The sequence below is a fragment of the Centroberyx affinis genome, unplaced genomic scaffold, assembly GCF_046629955.1.
Source record: "Centroberyx affinis isolate AG114_WGS23_722 - 3 ecotype Tasmania unplaced genomic scaffold, CSIRO-AGI_Caff_v1 ptg000520l_1, whole genome shotgun sequence".
In the NCBI taxonomy this organism is placed as follows: Eukaryota; Metazoa; Chordata; class Actinopteri; order Beryciformes; family Berycidae; genus Centroberyx; species Centroberyx affinis.
In genome coordinates, this window is record NW_027279169.1 from 1 (window position 1) to 21,516 (window position 21,516).

The following is a 21,516-nucleotide window of genomic DNA, read 5'->3' on the forward strand; positions in this document are numbered from 1 at the left end:
TATACTTTTGATTCATATATTTATACATTATGTTGTTGTGTTTACTAGCCCTATTCCTTCATGCTCTTTTCTTATCTATATTCCGGTTTTCTTCCCGTATCCCGTTACCGTGACGACGGCTCAAACGGAGGACCTCGGCGTTACCTGGTGAAGACCTCCAGCTGGGCGGGGGGGCCGAGGCCGGGCAGCGAGGACGCTTTCCCGAACTGCAGCCTGAGCGGATGTTTCCCCTGCAGCTTCACGATCACGCCGTCGTTCACGGGCAGCCAGTCCATCCCGGGCACCAGCAGCTGGCTGGGCAGCAGGCAGCACTCGTCTATCAGGCTCTCGTCCGGCTCCTGGGGCGGCCCGTCGTCCCGCGCTGACGCACAAACACACGCTTACTCATTATATATTATATATACATCATTATTATTATTATATATTAGCGTTTATTCATTCAGTTTGTTTACAGTGTAACTGCAGGCAAACTTCTGAAAAACACACTGAGAGTTTGGTGTGAATAAACCTCCTGAACATGAATGAAGCTACAAAAGTACCAAAGAGTCTTTCAAGAGCTGATCAGTATTGATCAGTATTGATCAGTATTGGTCAGTATTGGTCAGGTTGTTACTGTTTCATAGCAACACTTCCTACAGTGTATTTAAGGGTCTGATTGTTGCCTGTTCTGTGCATGCTGTGATCCATTCACAGCCTATTATTTCATATGAAGTGTGATCTAATGAACTAAAAAGCCAGAATGGAAAATTCTGTTTTTTCAGTACAGCAAAGCACAGAAACAGGAACAGGAACAGGAACAGAAACAGAAACAGAAACAGGAACAGGAACAGGAACAGGAACAGAAACAGAAACAGAAACAGGAACAGGAACAGGAACAGAAACAGGAACAGGAACAGGAACAGGATGATAATAATGATGCGTTCTTGTGTGGAATCAGATCAGAATGTCATTAGCTTCAGGTCAGGTGAAGGTTTAAGAAACAAAAAGGAAAACTGTGTTTTTTTATATGAATAACACACTGTGTTCTTTTGTTCTTTGTTCTCAGAGTAGAGTCTTTTTTTCTCTACATACCATGGTGAGGTCATCAGTGCATGTGAGCGTGCACGTGTGCTATATATGGTTATGAAATGATTTTGAGTGTTCTTATAGGTGAATGATAGTTCATGCTGTTCATACGTGTGTTTCTGTGTGTCTCATGTTAGGTTTTTGGCTTTGAGTCAAGAAATGTGAACTGTGGGTTTGTCTTCATGCAGAGTAAATCTGTAAACCAGATCACAGAAACAGCTTTTGTCCACCTAAGGAACATCGCCGTCTCCGTCCCTCTCTGTCCTTCTCTGCTGCTGAAACACTGAGACCTGCTTTCATAACATCCAGGCTGCAATACTGCAACAGCATCTCATCTCATCTCATCTCATCTCATCTCATCTCATCTCATCCCATCTCATCTCATCTCATCTCATCTCATCTCATCCCATCTCATCCCATCTCATCTCATCTCATCTCATCTCATCCCATCCCATCTCATCTCATCCCATCCCATCCCATCCCATCTCATCTCATCTCATCTCATCCCATCCCATCTCATCTCATCTCATCCCATCTCATCTCATCCCATCCCATCTCATCTCATCTCATCTCATCTCATCCCATCCCATCTCATCTCATCTCATCTCATCCCATCTCATCTCATCTCATCTCATCCCATCCCATCTCATCCCATCTCATCTCATCCCATCTCATCTCATCTCATCTCATCTCATCCCATCCCATCCCATCTCATCTCATCTCATCCCATCTCATCTCATCTCATCTCATCTCATCTCATCTCATCCCATCTCATCTCATCTCATGTCATCTCATCTCATCTGGTTCATCAAACCTCTGCTCCCGCTCGCTCAGCTCCACCCGCCTCACATCACCCTGTCCTCCATGACCTCCACTGGCTCCCGATCAAATACAGGATTCACTTCAAAATATTACTCACCACCTTCAAAGCCATCAACAACCTGCCCCCCCCCCCCCCCTCTCTGACCTGCTCCACCCCCACACCCCCACCCGTCCCCTCAGGTCTAACCTGCTCCAAACCATCAGGGCAAAGCTCTGGACCTGGGGCGACAGGGCCTTCCCACCTATTCACTCTTGCTTTTGACCTCTACTCTTCTCCTCCTCCCCTCTCCCCCTCTCCTCCCTCTCGTCTCACGACTCACACTTTTTTTTATATATATTTCTTTTTCTCATCTATTTTTATCTTTTATATATATCTCTATTAAAATTGTTTAATCCTGTGTTTGTAAAGCGTCTTTGAGCACTGAGAAAAGCGCCATATAAATGTAATGTATTATTATTATTATTATTTATGTTGTTGTTTACAGGTCTGTATCAGTGGACCGTCTCCACTCCTTTCTTTGTCACTTCTCTGTTCCCCGTCTGGAACTCTGAGCTGAACCATGCAGGTCTGAATAAAGAACCACAGAAGACTCTTGAACCTTTGCTCATTCAATTTGACCCACAAGGGTGAAGCTTATTTTTCCCCTACGAAGGTCTTCCAGAGACGCCCGATGCGGTTTAGGATCAGCTCTACGGTTACTACAGGCCGGATCGGACCGTGTCTTACAGCAGAGCCAGAGCTTGGTGAGCAGCCTGAACAGCAGGGACATGCTGTCCTGGCTGTCGGAGGTGGCGGTGAAGGTGGGCAGGCAGCCGGGCTTCAGCAGCCCCCAGATCCTGATCATCACCAGCATCTCCCGCAGCATGCCGAGAGACGAGCCGTCCCGCAGGAAGCCGAACCCCGGACGCACCATCGAGCCCTGCGGGAAATAGAAAGAAATAATAAATAACAAACTTTATCTGTATAACACCTTCCTAAAAACAGAGTTTACAAATTGCTTTACAGAAAACAAGAGAAACAAGAGAAAAAGAAAGAGGGACAGTGGGACAGACAGTAATGGAAAGTACAGGGCAAACACACAAGGTTTAAAAACAGGATAAAACAGTTACATGGACCAGTCTGTACAGGTGATTTGAAAGAAGACAGATTCGCTAGCCTAATTTCCTCTGGCAGGCTGTTCCACAGTGTAGGAGCTCTATTGGCCCCTGGACACCTTTAGATTTCAGTCTGGACTGAGGACCGGCCAGCAGAGCTCTGCCTGAAGGTCTCAGGCTGTGAACAGATCTGAGACGTAGGGAGGCGCCGGGCCGGACGAGCTTCAAAAGTGATCAGAAGAATCTTGAAATCAATTCTAAAAATGCCAGGGAGCCAGTGGAGGGAAGCAGGGACAGGAGTCATGTGATCTCTGCTGTTCAAACCCTGCCAGCTGCACTCTGAAGAGCTGGAGGCTGAGAGGGAGTTCAACCTGAGGCAGGAGGACCTCCTCTAGATCAGTAGAGGATAAGAATGGTTTGATTTTGAATATGTTTCTCAGACCAAAGGAACAGGACAGTGTTACTGCAGAGGAGGCCGAGTCTATCAGGAGGACCGAAAACTACGATCTCTGCTTTACTGTCATTGAGCTGTAAGAAATGTTGAGACATCCAGGACTTTGTCTGTGAGACAGCTGTGAAGGACGTCCAGGCCGTGTACACACACACACACACACACACACACACACACACACACACACACACACACACACACACACACACAGAGTCTTGGGTTGCCTGACAGAAATCAGCTGGTTCCACTCCGGCTCCATCTTCAGTCTTCATTGTCTCCACTCTAACAGATTTCTGTGGGGGGGGGGGGATTCGGTTTCCCCTAACCAATCAGAGGCCGACGTATCCGCCTGAATCTAACGCCATTTTAAGTCGACGCCGATGCGTAACCATGACGACACCAGAGACGGTTCAGGAAGTATAGAGCGTCTTTGACACGGAGCCAAGAACAAACAAAGTAGGACGACTTCTAATGGATTCAGAACAGCTGGACAGCAGCGTCCATCTTGTCTACAGCGTCTCCGTTGTTGTTGTTACTCCTCCTTGGTTCCAGAGCACAGCTTAGTCCCGCCCCCTGGCTCTGATTGGCTAATCGTTAGTCCCGCCCCCGTGGCTCTGATTGGCTAATCGTTATTCCCCCCCGGCGCTCATCGGACCGATCGTTTTTCAACAGAGAAACCTCTGTCTCGTGTCACGATGCCAGACCAGGATCAGTCAGCTGGTGGAGTGGGCGGAGTCAAAGGTCTGGACCCAGGCAAAGTCTTGGGACCAGTTAGAGGTTGAACTGTATTCCTACAGTTATCTGCTCAGTTGTCAGTCCACCAAACCAGAAGCTGTGGAAAAGTCTGTATCTGATCTGATCTCAATTATCACCAAAACATACAAACCTTTTTTTTTTTAGCTGGTTCTAAGTGGTTCTTGTTAGCTGCGTTGTTGTTCGGTGGTTCTCACTAGTTTTTATCAGCTGGGTTCTCGTTAACTGATTCCAGATGGTTCTGGTTTGCTGGTTCTAGATAGTTTACATTTGCTGGTTGTCTCAAGCTGCACTCTAGGTGAGTGGTTCTAATTAGCTGGTTCTAGCCGAGTTCTCGTTAGCCGGTTCTCGTTAGAGGACTCACCTGATTGGGCAGGTTGGCCAGCAGGTAGAGGACAAAGTCTCCCACCCATTGGATGAGCTGCTGCAGAGACTGGAGGGGGGGGCCGTCCAACACAAACTCCTCCGTCTTCAGATTGATCATCACCTTATCAATATCTACGGCAACACAGAGGACACATCTGAATGACTGATCAATATCTACAGGAACACCTGTGTCAGTAGTTTACCTGTGTGTCAGTGCCTCACCTGTGTGTCAGTGTCTCACCTGTGTGTCAGTGTCTCACCTGTGTGTCAGTGTCTCACCTGTGTGTCAGTGTCTCACCTGTGTGTCAGTGTCTCACCTGTGTGTCAGTGTCTCACCTGTGTCAGTGTCTCACCTGTGTGTCAGTGCCTCACCTGTGTCAGTGCCTCACCTGTGTCAGTGTCTCACCTGTGTCAGTGTCTCACCTGTGTGTCAGTGTCTCACCTGTGTCAGTGTCTCACCTGTGTGTCAGTGTCTCACCTGTGTCAGTGTCTCACCTGTGTCAGTGTCTCACCTGTGTCAGTGTCTCACCTGTGTGTCAGTGTCTCACCTGTGTCAGTGTCTCACCTGTGTCAGTGTCTCACCTGTGTGTCAGTGTCTCACCTGTGTGTCAGTGTCTCACCTGTGTCAGTGTCTCACCTGTGTCAGTGCCTCACCTGTGTCAGTGTCTCACCTGTGTCAGTGTCTCACCTGTGTGTCAGTGTCTCACCTGTGTCAGTGTCTCACCTGTGTGTCAGTGTCTCACCTGTGTCAGTGTCTCACCTGTGTCAGTGTCTCACCTGTGTCAGTGTCTCACCTGTGTGTCAGTGTCTCACCTGTGTCAGTGTCTCACCTGTGTCAGTGTCTCACCTGTGTCAGTGTCTCACCTGTGTCAGTGTCTCACCTGTGTGTCAGTGTCTCACCTGTGTCAGTGTCTCACCTGTGTCAGTGTCTCACCTGTGTCAGTGTCTCACCTGTGTCAGTGTCTCACCTGTGTCAGTGTTCTTGGAGCAGATCTCGGTCAGTCTGTCTCCTGGACTCTTGTCGGGGGTGTTGAGGACATGTGGGCGCAGCAGGGACTTCAGGGTGGAGCTGATGGCGATGAGCAGCAGCTTGGCGTGGAAGTCACAGGCTCGGGCCGCCGTGGCTGAGGACAGTTTACACAGAGAAGCCTTCACCGCCACGATCCGCGTCGACAGGACCTGCAACACAGCGGCACAGCGGCTTCACTCCGGTCCTCCGTTTGAGCTACAGGGACGAGCGAGACGCTAAACTCCCGTGTCAGCTGAAGTATTTTTATCTTCTAAAAACATGTGAAGCTCTCAGTCAGAATAGAGCTCACCTTATTTTCTATGGAAAACAAAGACAGTAAAGTATTTCTCTCGAGTTAAATACACACAGCCTTTGCTCTCAGTGATGTTCTTTCTTTCTTTCTTTCTTTCTTTCTTTCATCGTTCGGTTTCCTTTGATCTTCTCTAACCCTCCTCTCCCATCACGCCTCCCTACCTGCTGCAGGGCCTGGTTCTGCCTCATGTACTCCTCGTGCAGCTTCTCCACCAGGTTGTGGACCATGGTGGGCTGGACGTGCAGCAGGACGTCCCACCAGTCGTAGCCCGTCACCATGCAGTACTCCAGCAGGAACAGCAGGTGGCGCAGCGTGGTGTTCATGTCCAGCATCTGACCCATAGAGGGCGACATCCGCAGCATGTGCAGCTGTGGAGAGAAACGACAGCTTCAGTCTGAGCGGGAACCGAAGACCGAGAGAACGGAGAGAACGGAGAGGAACGGAGAGAACGGAGAGAACCCGAGAGAACGGAGAGAACGGAGAGAACGGAGAGGAACGGAGAGAACGGAGAGAACGGAGAGAACGGAGAGGAACGGAGAGAACGGAGAGAACGGAGAGAACGGAGAGAACCCGAGAGAACCGAGAGAACGGAGAGAACGGAGAGAACGGAGAGAACGGAGAGAACGGAGAGGAACCGAGAGAACCGAGAGAACGGAGAGAACGGAGAGAAACGGAGAGAACGGAGAGAACGGAGAGAACGGAGAGAACCCGAGAGAACGGAGAGAACGGAGAGAACGGAGAGAACGGAGAGGAACGGAGAGAACGGAGAGAACGGAGAGAACCCGAGAGAACCGAGAGAACGGAGAGAACGGAGAGAACGGAGAGAACCCGAGAGAACGGAGAGAACCGAGAGGACCGAGAGAACCGAGAGAACCGAGAGAACGGAGAGAACGGAGAGAACGGAGAGGAACGGAGAGAACAGAGAGAACGGAGAGAACGGAGAGAACGGAGAGAACCCGAGAGAACGGAGAGAACGGAGAGAACGGAGAGAACCCGAGAGAACGGAGAGAACCGAGAGAACCGAGAGAACGGAGAGAACCGAGAGGACCGAGAGAACCGAGAGAACCGAGAGAACGGAGAGAACGGAGAGAACGGAGAGAACGGAGAGGAACGGAGAGAACAGAGAGAACGGAGAGAACGGAGAGAACGGAGAGAAACCGAGAGAACCGAGAGAACCGAGAGAACCGAGAGAACGGAGAGAACGGAGAGAACGGAGAGGAACGGAGAGAACGGAGAGAACGGAGAGAACGGAGAGAACGGAGAGAACCCGAGAGAACGGAGAGAACGGAGAGAACCGAGAGGACCGAGAGAACCGAGAGAACCGAGAGAACCGAGAGAACGGAGAGAACGGAGAGAACGGAGAGAACGGAGAGAACGGAGAGAAACCGAGAGAACCGAGAGAACCGAGAGAACGGAGAGGACCGAGAGAACGGAGAGGACCCGGTGGATCGGTGGTGCGGTGCTCCTCACCTTGCCCTGGTTGTCCACTCCGGCCAGAGCGAGCGACGTCCAGGAGAACTGCAGAGCTTTGAAGTGGAGAGCCGGGCCGCCGGTCCGCTGCCGCTTGATGGCCGACTCGTCGCCGGGCCGCTGGCCGGAGGAGGAGGAGGAGGAGGAAGAGGAGGAGCCGTAGAACACGCCCATGGTGTGCAGGGAGAGGCGGTGAAGGATCTGGATGCTTCCGTCATGGAAGGCCAGCGCCAGACCTGAACACACAGGATCCACATAAAGTTCATCTGGAGAGAAAGTTCACACAGAACTGAAGCAGCAGGTGAGAAGAGAAAAGAGAGATCACATGAAAACAAGAGAAGTGAGTGAATAATGAATAAAGAGCATCATCAGTGTCATCTGACCACTGATGATGTCATAACTGCTGGATGATGTAAAAACTGTTCATAATCTAATAAAATGTTGAAATGGGTTGAAAATAAAATAAAACCTCTGCATGGAATAAATTGTCAGATAATGTAATAACTTCCTCAGGCTGATATTTTAATAAATTAAAAAATTACATATTGCTGTTCAGGAAAAATATTACTGCAATATCAGGTTTTATTCTAATTATTTTTTGACTCCTTCCTTTGATATTTGATCACATTTTGTCGTTTTATTCCATGATCAGCTGCTGCAGGACGTTTCATCAGGAGGAAGAGAGGAGGAGAGGAAGAGAAGAAGAGAGGAGGAGAAGAAGAGCAGAGGAGAGGAAGAGAGGAGGAGAGGAAGAGAAGAAGAGAGGAGGAGAGGAAGAGAGGAGGAGAGGAAGAGAAGAAGAGAGGAGGAGAAGAAGAGAGGGGGAGAGGAAGAGAGGAGGAGAGGAGGAGAAGAAGAGAGGAGGAGAGGAAGAGAGGAGGAGAGGAAGAGAAGAAGAGAGGAGAAGAAGAGAGGGGGAGAGGAAGAGAGGAGGAGAGGAAGAGAAGAAGAGAGGAGGAGAGGAAGAGAGGAAGAGAAGAAGAGAGGAGAGGAAGAGAGGAGGAGAGGAAGAGAGGAGGAGAGGAAGAGAGGAAAAGAGGAAGAGCGGAGGAGAGGAAAAGAGGAGGAGAGGAAGAGAGGAGGAGAGGAAGAGAGGAAGAGCGGAGGAGAGGAAAAGAGGAGGAGAGGAAGAGAGGAGGAGAGGAAGAGAGGAGAGGAAGAGAAGAAAAGAGGAAAAGAGGAAGAGCGGAGGAGAGGAAAAGAGGAGGAGAGGAAGAGCGGAGGAAAGGAAGAGAGGAGGAGAGGAAGAGAAAAGAGGAAAAGCGGAGGAGAGGAAAAGAGGAGGAGAGGAAGAGAGGAGGAGAGGAAGAGAGGAAGAGAGGAGGAGAGGAGGAGAGGAAGAGAGGAGGAGAGGAAAAGAGGAGGAGAGGAAGAGAGGAGGAGAGGAAGAAAGGAAGAGAGGAGGAGAGGAGCAGAGGAGGAGAGGAAGAGCAGAGGAGAGGAAGAGCAGAGGAGAGGAAAAGAGGAGGAGAGGAAGAGAGGAGGAGAGGAAGAAAGGAAGAGAGGAGGAGAGGAAAAGAGGAGGAGAGGAAGAGAGGAGGAGAGGAAGAAAGGAAGAGAGGAGGAGAGGAAAAGAGGAGGAGAGGAAGAGAGGAGGAGAGGAAGAGAGGAGGAGAGGAAGAGAGGAGGAGAGGAGGAGCAGAGGAGAGGAAAAGAGGAGGAGAGGAAGAGAGGAGGAGAGGAAGAAAGGAAGAGAGGAGGAGAGGAAGAGAGGAGGAGAGGAAGAGAGGAGGAGAGGAAGAGAGGAGGAGAGGAAGAGAGGAAGAAAGGAGGAGAGGAGGAGAAGAAGAGCAGAGGAGAGGAAGCAGTGTTTTAACCTGCTGAAGGAAAGTCTGCTGACTGAACAGATTTAAAGTCCCTGCTGATCTGTTTTGTGTTTCTGTTCTTTCAGGTTTTTGGTCTTTTCTTCTCTGTCAGTCTGAACTCTGTCAGATGAAGCTGGATCTGACTCTCTGGCTCCCTCTGCTGCCTTTCTTTATGTTTTGATCCATTTTTAATTCTTTCTGTCTCAGACCGACCGGTCCTCACATCACCGGCTCAGACCGGAGGAGTTTCACTCTTTCGTCTCTCATCCGGCTCCTGGATCACCAACACTACAGACCACTAGTAGTAACAAGGTCAAAGGTTACAAACATTAGTAAAGGAGGTCAAAGGTGAAAGGTCAGGTCCTCTGTTACCCCCTTTCCACCAACATGGAACGGGTTCCGTTCCGGTTCGCGCACCTAATGTCGAAGCGTTCGGAGCATTTTGACCAAAAATAAATTGGTTCGGAACCCGAAAAGTGGGTTCCCTTACCTCGCGAGGCAGCTGGATTCACGAGATCTCGATCATGCGAGAATCCATCTTGCCGGGCTTCAAGTTCTGCGATCGGTCCGAACCGCAGCGGTGCGGACCGATCGGCTGGGGGCGGGGCTTAGGTGTGAGGGCAGCTGGGGGCGGGGCTTAGGTGTGAGGGCAGCTGGGGGCGGGGCTTAGTGTGACGACAGCCAGAAGCGACTGTTCGTTCACAACAACAGTGAGAAGCTCCTAAAGAAGCTGCTGACATGCTGCTGTAGCATCAGTGAGTCTGAACTGTCAGTCAGACTGAACTTTATGCACAAACTTTCCTTACAAAGACAAGAACCGTCTACCAACACGCTAACTACATGTTATTATTATACATATAGTTTGTTGTTGTCTTTCCTCTTCTGCGATGTCCAACTATGTCATATGGTTCGTTGATCTGATTGGTTGAAGTTAGCCCGTGATAGACGGTGATAGACAGATGGTTCATCCAATCACCTGCCAAGTATTTTTTGAAGTGCCTGACCTTTTCCAAACAGTTTCCAAGGACGACTTCCCAGATGGTTCTGAGTAACAAACCGTCTGGGAAGTCAGGTTACTGGTTCCCAGCTGGAACCAAAAGACAGCAGGTTGTGAACCATGTGTGAACCATGATGACATCAGTGGGCGTGTCATATCCTACAGGTGTAATAACAGAACAAAAGCTGGCAGGTAATCAATACGATCCGCCATTTTGCCACTACTGTTTACTTCCTGTGTGCGTTGTGCCACGCCCTGCTGATGAAGATCCTTCATTATAATGGTTCTGCTCAAAACTGGTGGAAACGTGGGTCAAGGTTCCAAGAATCCTGAACGGAACCGGTTCAAGAACCAGAGCTAATTTGGTGGAAAAGGGGTGGGAGTGACAGAGAAGAGCTGGGAGAAGAACCAGAATCAGAACCAGAACCAGAACTGAGGAGAGACAGAGGGGCTCAGACGTTCCTACAGAGGAGACAGAGCTGAGGTTTCAGGAAGCGACTGTGTTCAGGGAAACGGGAAGTGGGCGGGGCCCGGGGTCGTGGGCGGGGCCCGGGGTCGTGGGCGGGGCCCGGGGTCGTGGGCGTGGCCCGGGGTCGTGGGCGTGGCCCGGGGTCGTGGGCGGGGCCCGGGGTCGTGGGCGGGGCCCGGCTGCTCACCCAGGCCGGGGCAGAACTTGGTGTCGGACGCCACCTTCAGGTCGGTGTTGGAGATGGAGATCGGCAGTTTGGGCAGAGCCACCGCCGATACGCGCTCCAGGTCGTTGGTGGCCGACAGGATCCTCCACTTCAGGATGGTCGGCTGCTTCTCGCCCACTGGGGGGGTCAGAGGTCAGAGGTCAGAGGTCAGAGGGGGTCACGCACCAAATACTAGAATCAGAAAACTCCTCACAGTCAAACAGAGAGAAGACGGGCAGGTTACAGGGACCCGATCTCCGGTCCGGTTCTTACCGACTGGCGAGCGATGCTGGAAGATGTTGTTGACAGGAAGTCCCTCCTTCCTCAGAGACCAGCACTCTACGATGCTGCCGCTCTGATTGGACGCACACAGCAGGACCTGACACACACACACACACACACACACACACACACACACACACACACACACACACACACACACACACACACACACACACATTAGCAGCTGATCTCATTTGATAGTTTTGATTTCTCAGCAGGCAGCAGGTTCCAATCAAACTAAACTGGTTCTACTGGGTACCTGTTCAGAGTTCTCCCTGGTTCTACTAGGTACCTGTTCAGAGTTCTCTCTGGTTCTACTGGGTACCTGTTCAGAGTTCTCCCTGGTTCTACTAGGTACCTGCTCAGAGTTCTCCCTGGTTCTACTGGGTACCTGCTCAGAGTTCTCCCTGGTTCTACTAGGTACCTGTTCAGAGTTCTCCCTGGTTCTACTGGGTACCTGTTCAGAGTTCTCCCTGGTTCTACTGGGTACCTGCTCAGAGTTCTCCCTGGTTCTACTGGGTACCTGTTCAGAGTTCTCTCTGGTTCTACTAGGTACCTGCTCAGAGTTCTCCCTGGTTCTACTAGGTACCTGTTCAGAGTTCTCTCTGGTTCTACTAGGTACCTGCTCAGAGTTCTCCCTGGTTCTACTGGGTACCTGTTCAGAGTTCTCCCTGGTTCTACTGGGTACCTGCTCAGAGTTCTCCCTGGTTCTACTGGGTACCTGTTCAGAGTTCTCTCTGGTTCTACTGGGTACCTGCTCAGAGTTCTCCCTGGTTCTACTGGGTACCTGCTCAGAGTTCTTCCTGGTTCTACTGGGTACCTGCTCAGAGTTCTCTCTGGTTCTACTGGGTACCTGCTCAGAGTTCTCCCTGGTTCTACTGGGTACCTGCTCAGAGTTCTTCCTGGTTCTACTGGGTACCTGCTCAGAGTTCTCTCTGGTTCTACTGGGTACCTGCTCAGAGTTCTTCCTGGTTCTACTGGGTACCTGTTCAGAGTTCCCCCTGGTTCTACTGGGTACCTGTTCAGAGTTCTCCCTGGTTCTACTGGGTACCTGCTCAGAGTTCTCTCTGGTTCTACTGGGTACCTGCTCAGAGTTCTCCCTGGTTCTACTGGGTACCTGCTCAGAGTTCTTCCTGGTTCTACTGGGTACCTGCTCAGAGTTCTCTCTGGTTCTACTGGGTACCTGCTCAGAGTTCTCCCTGGTTCTACTGGGTACCTGCTCAGAGTTCTCCCTGGTTCTACTGGGTACCTGCTCAGAGTTCTCTCTGGTTCTACTGGGTACCTGTTCAGAGTTCTCTCTGGTTCTACTGGGTACCTGCTCAGAGTTCTCCCTGGTTCTACTGGGTACCTGCTCAGAGTTCTTCCTGGTTCTACTGGGTACCTGCTCAGAGTTCTCTCTGGTTCTACTGGGTACCTGCTCAGAGTTCTCCCTGGTTCTACTGGGTACCTGCTCAGAGTTCTTCCTGGTTCTACTGGGTACCTGCTCAGAGTTCTCTCTGGTTCTACTGGGTACCTGCTCAGAGTTCTTCCTGGTTCTACTGGGTACCTGTTCAGAGTTCCCCCTGGTTCTACTGGGTACCTGTTCAGAGTTCTCCCTGGTTCTACTGGGTACCTGCTCAGAGTTCTCCCTGGTTCTACTGGGTACCTGCTCAGAGTTCTTCCTGGTTCTACTGGGTACCTGCTCAGAGTTCTCTCTGGTTCTACTGGGTACCTGCTCAGAGTTCTCTCTGGTTCTACTGGGTACCTGCTCAGAGTTCTCTCTGGTTCTACTGGGTACCTGCTCAGAGTTCTCTCTGGTTCTACTGGGTACCTGCTCAGAGTTCTTCCTGGTTCTACTGGGTACCTGTTCAGAGTTCTCTCTGGTTCTACTGGGTACCTGTTCAGAGTTCTCCCTGGTCAGGAACTTGAGGTGGGTCACGGCGGGGTACTTGTCTCTCCTCAGAGGGTCGGTGGTGCAGCGCAGGAACAGAGAGGGCAGAAGCTCTGTGTCGATACGACACTTCTCACTCACCACACTGACCACCACCTACACACACACACACACACACACACACACACACACACACACACACACACACACACACACACACACACACACACACACACACACACACACACACACACACACACACACACACACACACACACACACACACACACACACACACACACACACACACACACACAGCAGTATTTTATTCAGTCATCACACACAATACAATAAGTATAAACAGTATATACAATATACAATCTAATATACAATAAGTTTAAGCAGTCTAGACAACAAAATCAACAATCTATGTATTAAGTAGTGAGTGAAAAGGCAGAAGCATAATGCTTATATACCTGTCCCACATGCTTATCAGTTTCAGCTTCCCTCCAGAAATAAAAAATAATATGGCGGCCAATATCTCCAATTCTCCATCAATAAAGTTTCCTGTGATCTGATGTATTGAACACTCAAAGACCTTAAGAGACTCTAACTGTTTCTGTAGTTTCACACGTTTTTAAGATCTGAGAACAAATCTACAACAAAGAAAACAAAGATGTTTTCTTAAGTCTGTAGAACAGGCCTATCCAACTGGCGGCCCGCGGGCCACATCCGGCCCAGAAGCGACCTCCGAGTGGCCCGGCGAGCTTGAATTATAGGGTATTTTGATAGCAATTTTAATATTTTAATTGTAATATTATTTTATAAAAATTTGGACTCGTTTTCACTCGTCATGAGTTTATTTCCTCCGTGGCAGAAAAACACGTCACACGAGCCTCAGAAACTCCCGCAGGTCAAACTGGACGAATGAAACTCTGACAGACTGTGAGACACTCGCTAGCCGAGCAACATTAAGGCTACAAACAACCCATAATGCAACACTCCGTGTAGGAGTCGGTTTTACAGCGGTACTTTATCCATTCAAAAAGAACGTCTGATGTTGTGAACACGTTTGTCTCGTCCTCGAATATAAGACGACCCACTTTTTCTGAACATATGTCTCTGTCAACCCTGAAACGTAGAATTGACAATGAAATCTGTCGGTTTAACCCGCCTGGACTGGAAAGTACTTGGGCTGGACCTGAATATTCGACTATTCGGATATTCGTTCGTTGGGTAGGTATTCGGTTTTCAATTTTGGGATTCGGATATTCGTTTTTTTAAATGTAATTTTATATGTAATCCGTAAGCCGGTTGCCATTGACGCCGCGAAGCGGTTTCTTTTTTTTTTTAACTTTCATTCAAACCTCAGTCACATTTGCTGATCGCCATGGCAACAGAGAAAAAAGTACGACCTGAAATTCAAGCTGTCAGTTTCAAATCTGCTGAACAAAACTCTGGAGAAGCAGCAGCAAGACATTTCTCCACTGATCTTTTTTTTTTTAAATCTTTTTTCTAAGGTAGGCTACCGGTATTTTGATATGGCTCACTCTCCCTCTCTCTCTCTCTCTCTCTCTCTCTCTGCACTTTACAATGTAACCGCTGTGAAACAACCAGAAAATAACGTTTTATTTCTCTGATTCACCGGCTTTCTCGCTACTGCCGCTCCCTCTCTTCATTCACTTTCTAGCTCGCTCGACCATCTCTCTCTCTCTCTCTCTCTCTCTCTCTCATGTTAAGTATGTTTTCAGTGCTGTGTTTTGTGAGGAGGAACTGTGACTATGTGTGAACTTTGTTGGGTGAACTGTTGCCTGTGTGTGGAAAGCTATTGAGATTTTGATAAAATGTGGTGGAATCTTTCGGCCCCGCTCCGGACGGGTCCTGACCTTGTAGAACTGGACGGGGGAGGAGCTGCTGCCGTCGGTCGCCGCCACCACGATGTTCCCTCCTCCGGTGAAGGCGATGTCGGCGAGCGCCACGCGGCCCCGCAGGCGGCACAGGCTCTCGCTGGCGGTCAGCAGAGCGCCGCCCGGCTTCAGCAGAGACACGGTGACCAGGCCGCTCACCGTCACCGCCAGCCAGCCCTCCATCGGCTTCCCGCCGAACAGAGTCAGAGACGGAGAGAACTTCACCCGGGAAAACTTCTCGCCGAAGTTGGTGGAGCCGGACTGAGGAGGCGGAACAGAAACCTCCGGTTTACACTTTTCCTTCCTTTTCATTTCTTAACATCACATTACTTTTATTCCTCCGTGTCTGTGGATAACAAAAATCTAATAATTGTTCACAAAAAGAAAAAACAACAGCCGATCACACAGGAAACAATCGATCTGTCGCTTCACGGCCGCCTCAGGAACCGCGGACCAATCGCAGAGCAGAGTTTTAAACGACTGATGTGATGTCAGCCGGTTCAGGTTCTCTCTGTTGTGTCTGACAGGAAGTTCTCCTGGAGAACCGAAGTAAAGGAACATGAGCGGAACGTCTCGTAACGCTCTGAAGCCTCAGCTCAGAATCACAACGGAAAACTGCAGATGAATTCAATTGTAAGTAGGATATTTACATCTGTACCCAGAATGCATCACTGCAGTTACCTGTTCAGGTATTTAACACTGAGAACACATGCAGGTATTATTTATACAGCTGTACATATACTGAATGTACTCAGTATTATCAATATATTACCATCTCCACATGCAAATATAATACCGTATTTCCTCTCATAGCGGCCGGTAGTCAGTTAAAAGCCGGAGCTGAGGTCGACACGCACAGATAAAGGCCGACGCCAGATACAGACCGGGGAAAAAAACAAAGGAAACAAGCGTGAATTCGCCATAGCTGAGACCGCGTGCTGTGCGGCTACAGGCCGATAAAGGGTGGGGAAATATTTTGACTGACCAACCGACCAACAGACCAACAGACAGAGCTACTGACAGAGCGACTGACAGAGCGACTGACAGAGCGACAGACAGAGCGACTGACAGAGCGACAGACAGAGCTACTGACAGAGCGACAGACAGAGCGACTGACAGAGCGACTGACAGAGCTACTGACAGAGCGACAGACAGAGCGACTGACAGAGCGACTGACAGAGCTACTGACAGAGCGACAGACAGAGCGACTGACAGAGCGACTGACAGAGCTACTGACAGAGCGACAGACAGAGCTACTGACAGAGCGACAGACAGAGCGACTGACAGAGCGACTGACAGAGCTACTGACAGAGCGACTGACAGAGCTACTGACAGAGCGACAGACAGAGCGACTGACAGAGCGACTGACAGAGCTACTGACAGAGCGACAGACAGAGCGACTGACAGAGCGACAGACAGAGCGACTGACAGAGCGACAGACAGAGCTACAGACAGAGCTACTGACAGAGCGAGCTGTAGAGCTGCTGGTCGCAGCTAAAAACAACAGTGGATCCCGGTAAACTCCTGGCAGAAGTCTCTGGAGCGCGCCGCCTCGATTACCGTAATTATCATAATGCGTCGCAGTAACAAAGAAACGGCTACCTAACGAACCCCAACAGAAGCAGATCAGAAAACGAGGAGGCTTCGTACTAAAATATGAACAAATATACTTATCAAACAGAGGGAATTAGAAATAAAGGCCCGGTCCCCTCTGAGCTGAGGGAATAAAGGCCCGGGCCGATATTAGAGGAAATACGGTAAACGTATTCGATACATCATGAAGTATATCACCATCTCCACATGCAGGGCGAGCTTCACCCCGTTGTGCAGCCAGCTCAGGGCGACCAGCGGCTCGCCCGGCACGGCGCTCGTCAGCCCGCTCTCCCAGCTGTTCACCAGGTGCTCCGACATCAGCCAGCACCGGATCTGACCGGCCCCGTCTGCAGAGAGCAGCCTGGAGCCTGCACACACACACACACACACACACACAGAGACACACACACACACACAGAGAGAGAGAGACACACACACACACACACACACAGAGACACACACACACACACACACACAGAGACACACACACACACACACACACAGAGACACACACACACACACACACACAGAGAGACAGACAGTCAACAGTCAGGTCTCTGCTGTCAGCCTGCTTCAGTCTGACTGCAGAGTGTCTGTGTCTGTGTGTGAAGCAGAGTGTGTGTGTGTGTGTGTGTGTGTGTGTGTGTGTGTGTGAAGCAGAGTGTGTGTGTGTGTGTGTGTGTGTGTGTGTGAAGCAGAGTGTGTGTGTGTGTGTGTGTGTGTGTGTGTGTGTGTGTGAAGCAGAGTGTGTGTGTGTGTGTGTCTGTGTGTGAAGCAGAGTGTGTGTGTGTGTGTGTGTGTGTGTGAAGCAGCGTGTGTGTGTGTGTGTGTGTGTGTGTGAAGCAGAGTGTGTGTGTGAAGCAGAGTGTGTGTGTGTGTGTGTGTGTGTGTGTGTGTGTGTGTGTGTGTGTGTGAAGCAGAGTGTGTGTGTGTGTGTGTGTGTGTGAAGCAGAGTGTGTGTGTGTGTGTGTGTGTGTGAAGCAGAGTGTGTGTGTGTGTGTGTGTGTGTGTGTGTGTGTGTGAAGCAGAGTGTGTGTGTGTGTGTGAAGCAGAGTGTGTGTGTGAAGCAGAGTGTGTGTGTGTGTGTGTGAAGCAGAGTGAGTGTGTGTGTGTGTGTGTGTGTGAAGCAGAGTGTGTGTGTGTGTGTGTGTGTGTGTGAAGCAGAGTGTGTGTGTGTGTGTGTGTGTGTGTGTGTGTGTGTGTGTGTGTGTGAAGCGGTTCGGAGAGGAGTGAATGACATCAGGTTCTTGTGAAGCTCACCTGATTGGTCCCACTCCAGACAGGAAATGACCTCAGTGTGTCCAGAGTTGATGGAGTAAACGTCCCACGGGTGTTCAGTGTCGATGATGTGGATCATGTGACTGACGTCTGGAACAGGGTCAGAGGTCAGAGGTCAGAGGTCAGGACTGCTGACCTGCTGCTCAGGCAAACAAACAAACTAAAACTTCCACAAGCAGAGAAACAGGAGAAAATACAAAAGAACCCAGAGGTCCAATATGTGTCACGTTTTGTATTGTGACATATTGAATATTGACATATTGAATATTGACATATTGAATATTGACATATTGAATATTGACATATTGAATATTGACATATTGAATATTGACATATTGAATATTGATATATTGAATATTGACATATTGAATATTGACATATTGAATATTGACATATTGAATATTGATATATTGAATATTGATATATTGAATATTGATATATTGAATATTGACATATTGAATATTGATATATTGAATATTGACATATTGAATATTGACATATTGAATATTGACATATTGAATATTGACATATTGAATATTGATATATTGAATATTGACATATTGAATATTGACATATTGAATATTGACATATTGAATATTGATATATTGAATATTGATATATTGAATATTGACATATTGAATATTGATATATTGAATATTGATATATTGAATATTGACATATTGACATATTGACATATTGAATATTGACATATTGAATATTGATATATTGACATATTGAATATTGATATATTGAATATTGATATATTGAATATTGACATATTGAATATTGATATATTGAATATTGATATATTGAATATTGACATATTGACATATTGACATATTGACATATTGAATATTGACATATTGAATATTGATATATTGAATATTGACATATTGAATATTGATATATTGAATATTGACATATTGAATATTGATATATTGAATATTGATATATTGAATATTGACATATTGACATATTGACATATTGACATATTGAAATATTGAATATTGATATATTGAATATTGACATATTGAATATTGATATATTGAATATTGACATATTGAATATTGGGCCGCATGCAGGAAGTGATATACGAACAAATTTTCTCTTCTTTTTGTTCGTATCCACGATTCGTTCTTGTTTGTTGATTTCTGGGAGTCACCACACTGTTTTCATATTTCTGCTCTTCTCTTAGCTGAGAGAAAATGATCTGATTGGTCGAGAGACTCTGACCAAGATGAGAAAAAAACATTTTGTTTTCTCAGTCCACAAACTGTTTGTCCAACACAAGGAAACATAAGTTTTACATTTGAGGAACATAAAAAAACGCATGAATATGGTATAATCAAATTTAGATTATTATGTTTTAGAGTAATTATAATTATTGGATTATTAAATTCGTGGGCTAAAGAAATACTACTGGTCCACTGATCCCAGTTCAGACTACAAAACCCTCGGATGATACTGTGTGTGTTCAGCCTCTGATCAGCTGACATGCTGCTCTGATGCTTCGTCCGTCCAGACCTACAGAGAACAGAAGAGTTCTTACACATCACAGATCTATCTGATGAGGCGGATGAAGGCTGTGAGCCGGTTCAGATGCCAAGAGCAGCTCTCCAACTCTTGGCCGTGTGCCAGAGCATCTGCACACGGCACACCTGCCCTTATATGGTGTTTAGGGGGCGTTACCTATGCTAATGACAACAAATCAGCCACATGCCTCCAATTTCTGATCAAGTGGGATTCAGATTCATCTTCAGCTCAGCTGGGTCAGAGCAGATTTGGACGGTTAAGAACGTTTGATGCATCTCGAGCGACTTCTCTGATTTTTTCTCTTAACAGAAAATATAAGAGAAATTTAAGAGAATGTTGCTGCATGAGGCCGTTTGATATTGAATATTGATCACAGCCTGAGTTCCTGCACCTTTGTCCTCGTCCTCGTTCTTCAGGTCGGTGGTGAAGGCCACCAGGTTCCTGCAGGACCAGGCGCACACCAGCGGGACGGAGGGGCAGTGCGTGCTCTTCGGACGCTTCTCCCACTCACACACATAGGCGACTTCCATGGTTCAGCCGGTCGGGACGCTCCGATCCGGTCGGGGCGCTCCGGTCCGGTCGGGACGCTCCGGTCCGGTCGCAGCAGACGCCCGCGGGACAGGAGGGACGTTCACACAGATGACTCAGCTTCTGGTTTCTGGTCTCTCAGTGAATCATACGGCGATGATTTGGTGATTTTGGATATCATGACACACAATTCTTCTGTCTGAACTGATGACAACAAGCACATTTTATTTAAAAACTCTGACAAAATGAAACAATTTACTGAATATTATTTGTAAATTTCATTTTTTTTGTTTTTGTTTGCCATCACACCTAACATAACCATTCAGTTCAAATGCTTTATGTCCATTTTGAAATAAAAAAAAACGTCCAAGTCAACATTTCAAAACCACAGGGTTCTGCCTTCAAAACCAGAAACACTTTGTAAGAAAAAGTCTGAAGAGGACTGAACTCCAGCAGTAACTCAGTCTACCTGCACCTCAAACTCCTCTGTTCCGCCCTCACGCCAAACTCCATTAAGAAATCTGTCAGTTTAATGTGACCTGGCTCATCACAGCACACTTCAGACCTTCCAGGCAGCAGGATCCACTTCTCTATCCGGATCATCGACCCGCCTCGCAGCTTTATTTCTCTACGAACCAAATGGTTTTATCAGCATATATTTTTGTGCCATTTTGGCTCGACAGTGTGAACAGAGTTTGGCATTTTTCCGCATTTAAAAACACCACCGAGTTCGCCCTCAGAAATATTGACTGATTGATTGGTAATTCAAGGAAATCTCTAATAAAACATTGATGACTCTAAACGTTCATAAACTATAGACGTCAGATAATTTTTCTCATCATTGATGAACACCCACAAAGAAGATTATATCGTTTTTAAACAGGACGTTTCCGTAGAAGTCAGGTGGGGATGCAGAATTCGGCAAAACACCGGGACGGTGCAGCGGGTTAGCAACAGAGCCAGCTACATATACAAGTTGGTATTTTATTGTTTATCGGGCTGCTTTGTGGATCAGATTATTATGAATCTACCAGAATATTGTCAGAATCCAGTTCAGGTTTGAAGTTGCGTTCTACCAGGTGGGAACCTGTGCCGATAAGCACTGCAGAACTAAACTGGCAGATTTTGAATGGAGTTTGGTCTGAAGCTGTCTGCACACAAGGCAGAACACAGGGGAGCGAAGTCTGAACTGTCGTTAACATGATCCACAGTGAGTTAAAACATGCAGACCGAAGCTAACTCAAGCTAATTCAATCTAACGTTTAGCTCAGTTTCTCTCTCAACAAACCAGCTAGCGCAGTCTGCTAACGCTAACGCTAACGCTAACGACCGGCGGACACGTTCAGTGACGCAACCGAAATACAGTCAAGTCTGTTTTCTGGACAAAGTAAACTAAACGTTTACGTACAAAAGCCTTCATATAAACTGAAGCAGTTCCGCATCCTCACTCAGCTGCACGGCATTATATAACGTATACGTGTTAGCCCGAGTAGCAAACAAGCCTCTTCTTACCATTCATCCAGCGCTAAACAATGTAACTAGGACCCCAGGCATCAGATAGCTGCCTCTGCATTTGCCTGCAGGTATTAATATTTTGGGGAACTGTCCAATGTCTGGTCGAATAGCGAATGTTTGTTTGGCTGCTCGTATCATATTTGAACATATATAGTTTAAAAAATAACGTGTGTTCATATTAGCGCTACTA

General features: G+C 48.0%; 1 protein-coding gene across 1 annotated transcript; it reads right to left on the minus strand.

Annotated features, from left to right (window-relative positions):
• Positions 1-140: 140 nt before the first annotated feature.
• On the minus strand, positions 141-21,324 carry med16 (mediator complex subunit 16). The gene is made up of 14 exons (XM_071517771.1): positions 21,220-21,324; positions 19,675-20,015; positions 17,733-17,840; positions 16,671-16,840; positions 14,859-15,140; positions 12,979-13,128; positions 11,094-11,199; positions 10,803-10,958; positions 7,345-7,580; positions 6,036-6,242; positions 5,521-5,731; positions 4,551-4,684; positions 2,615-2,807; positions 141-361 (listed from the first exon to the last, which is right to left on the minus strand). Exons 2-14 carry the CDS (start codon positions 19,811-19,813, stop codon positions 141-143), a joined length of 2,313 nt encoding a protein of 770 aa, XP_071373872.1. The 5' UTR covers positions 19,814-20,015; positions 21,220-21,324.
• Positions 21,325-21,516: the final 192 nt, after the last annotated feature.

Coding starts and splice junctions, on each gene's coding strand:
- med16 (XM_071517771.1), bottom strand. CDS start 19,813: ATGGAAGTCGCCTATGTGTGTGAGTGGGAGAAGCGTCCGAAGAGCACG. Junction 17,841..19,674: donor GAACGAGGACGAGGACAAAG/GTGCAGGAACTC, acceptor ACCCTGTTCCAG/ACGTCAGTCACATGATCCAC. Junction 6,243..7,344: donor GAGTGGACAACCAGGGCAAG/GTGAGGAGCACC, acceptor TTCTCTCCACAG/CTGCACATGCTGCGGATGTC.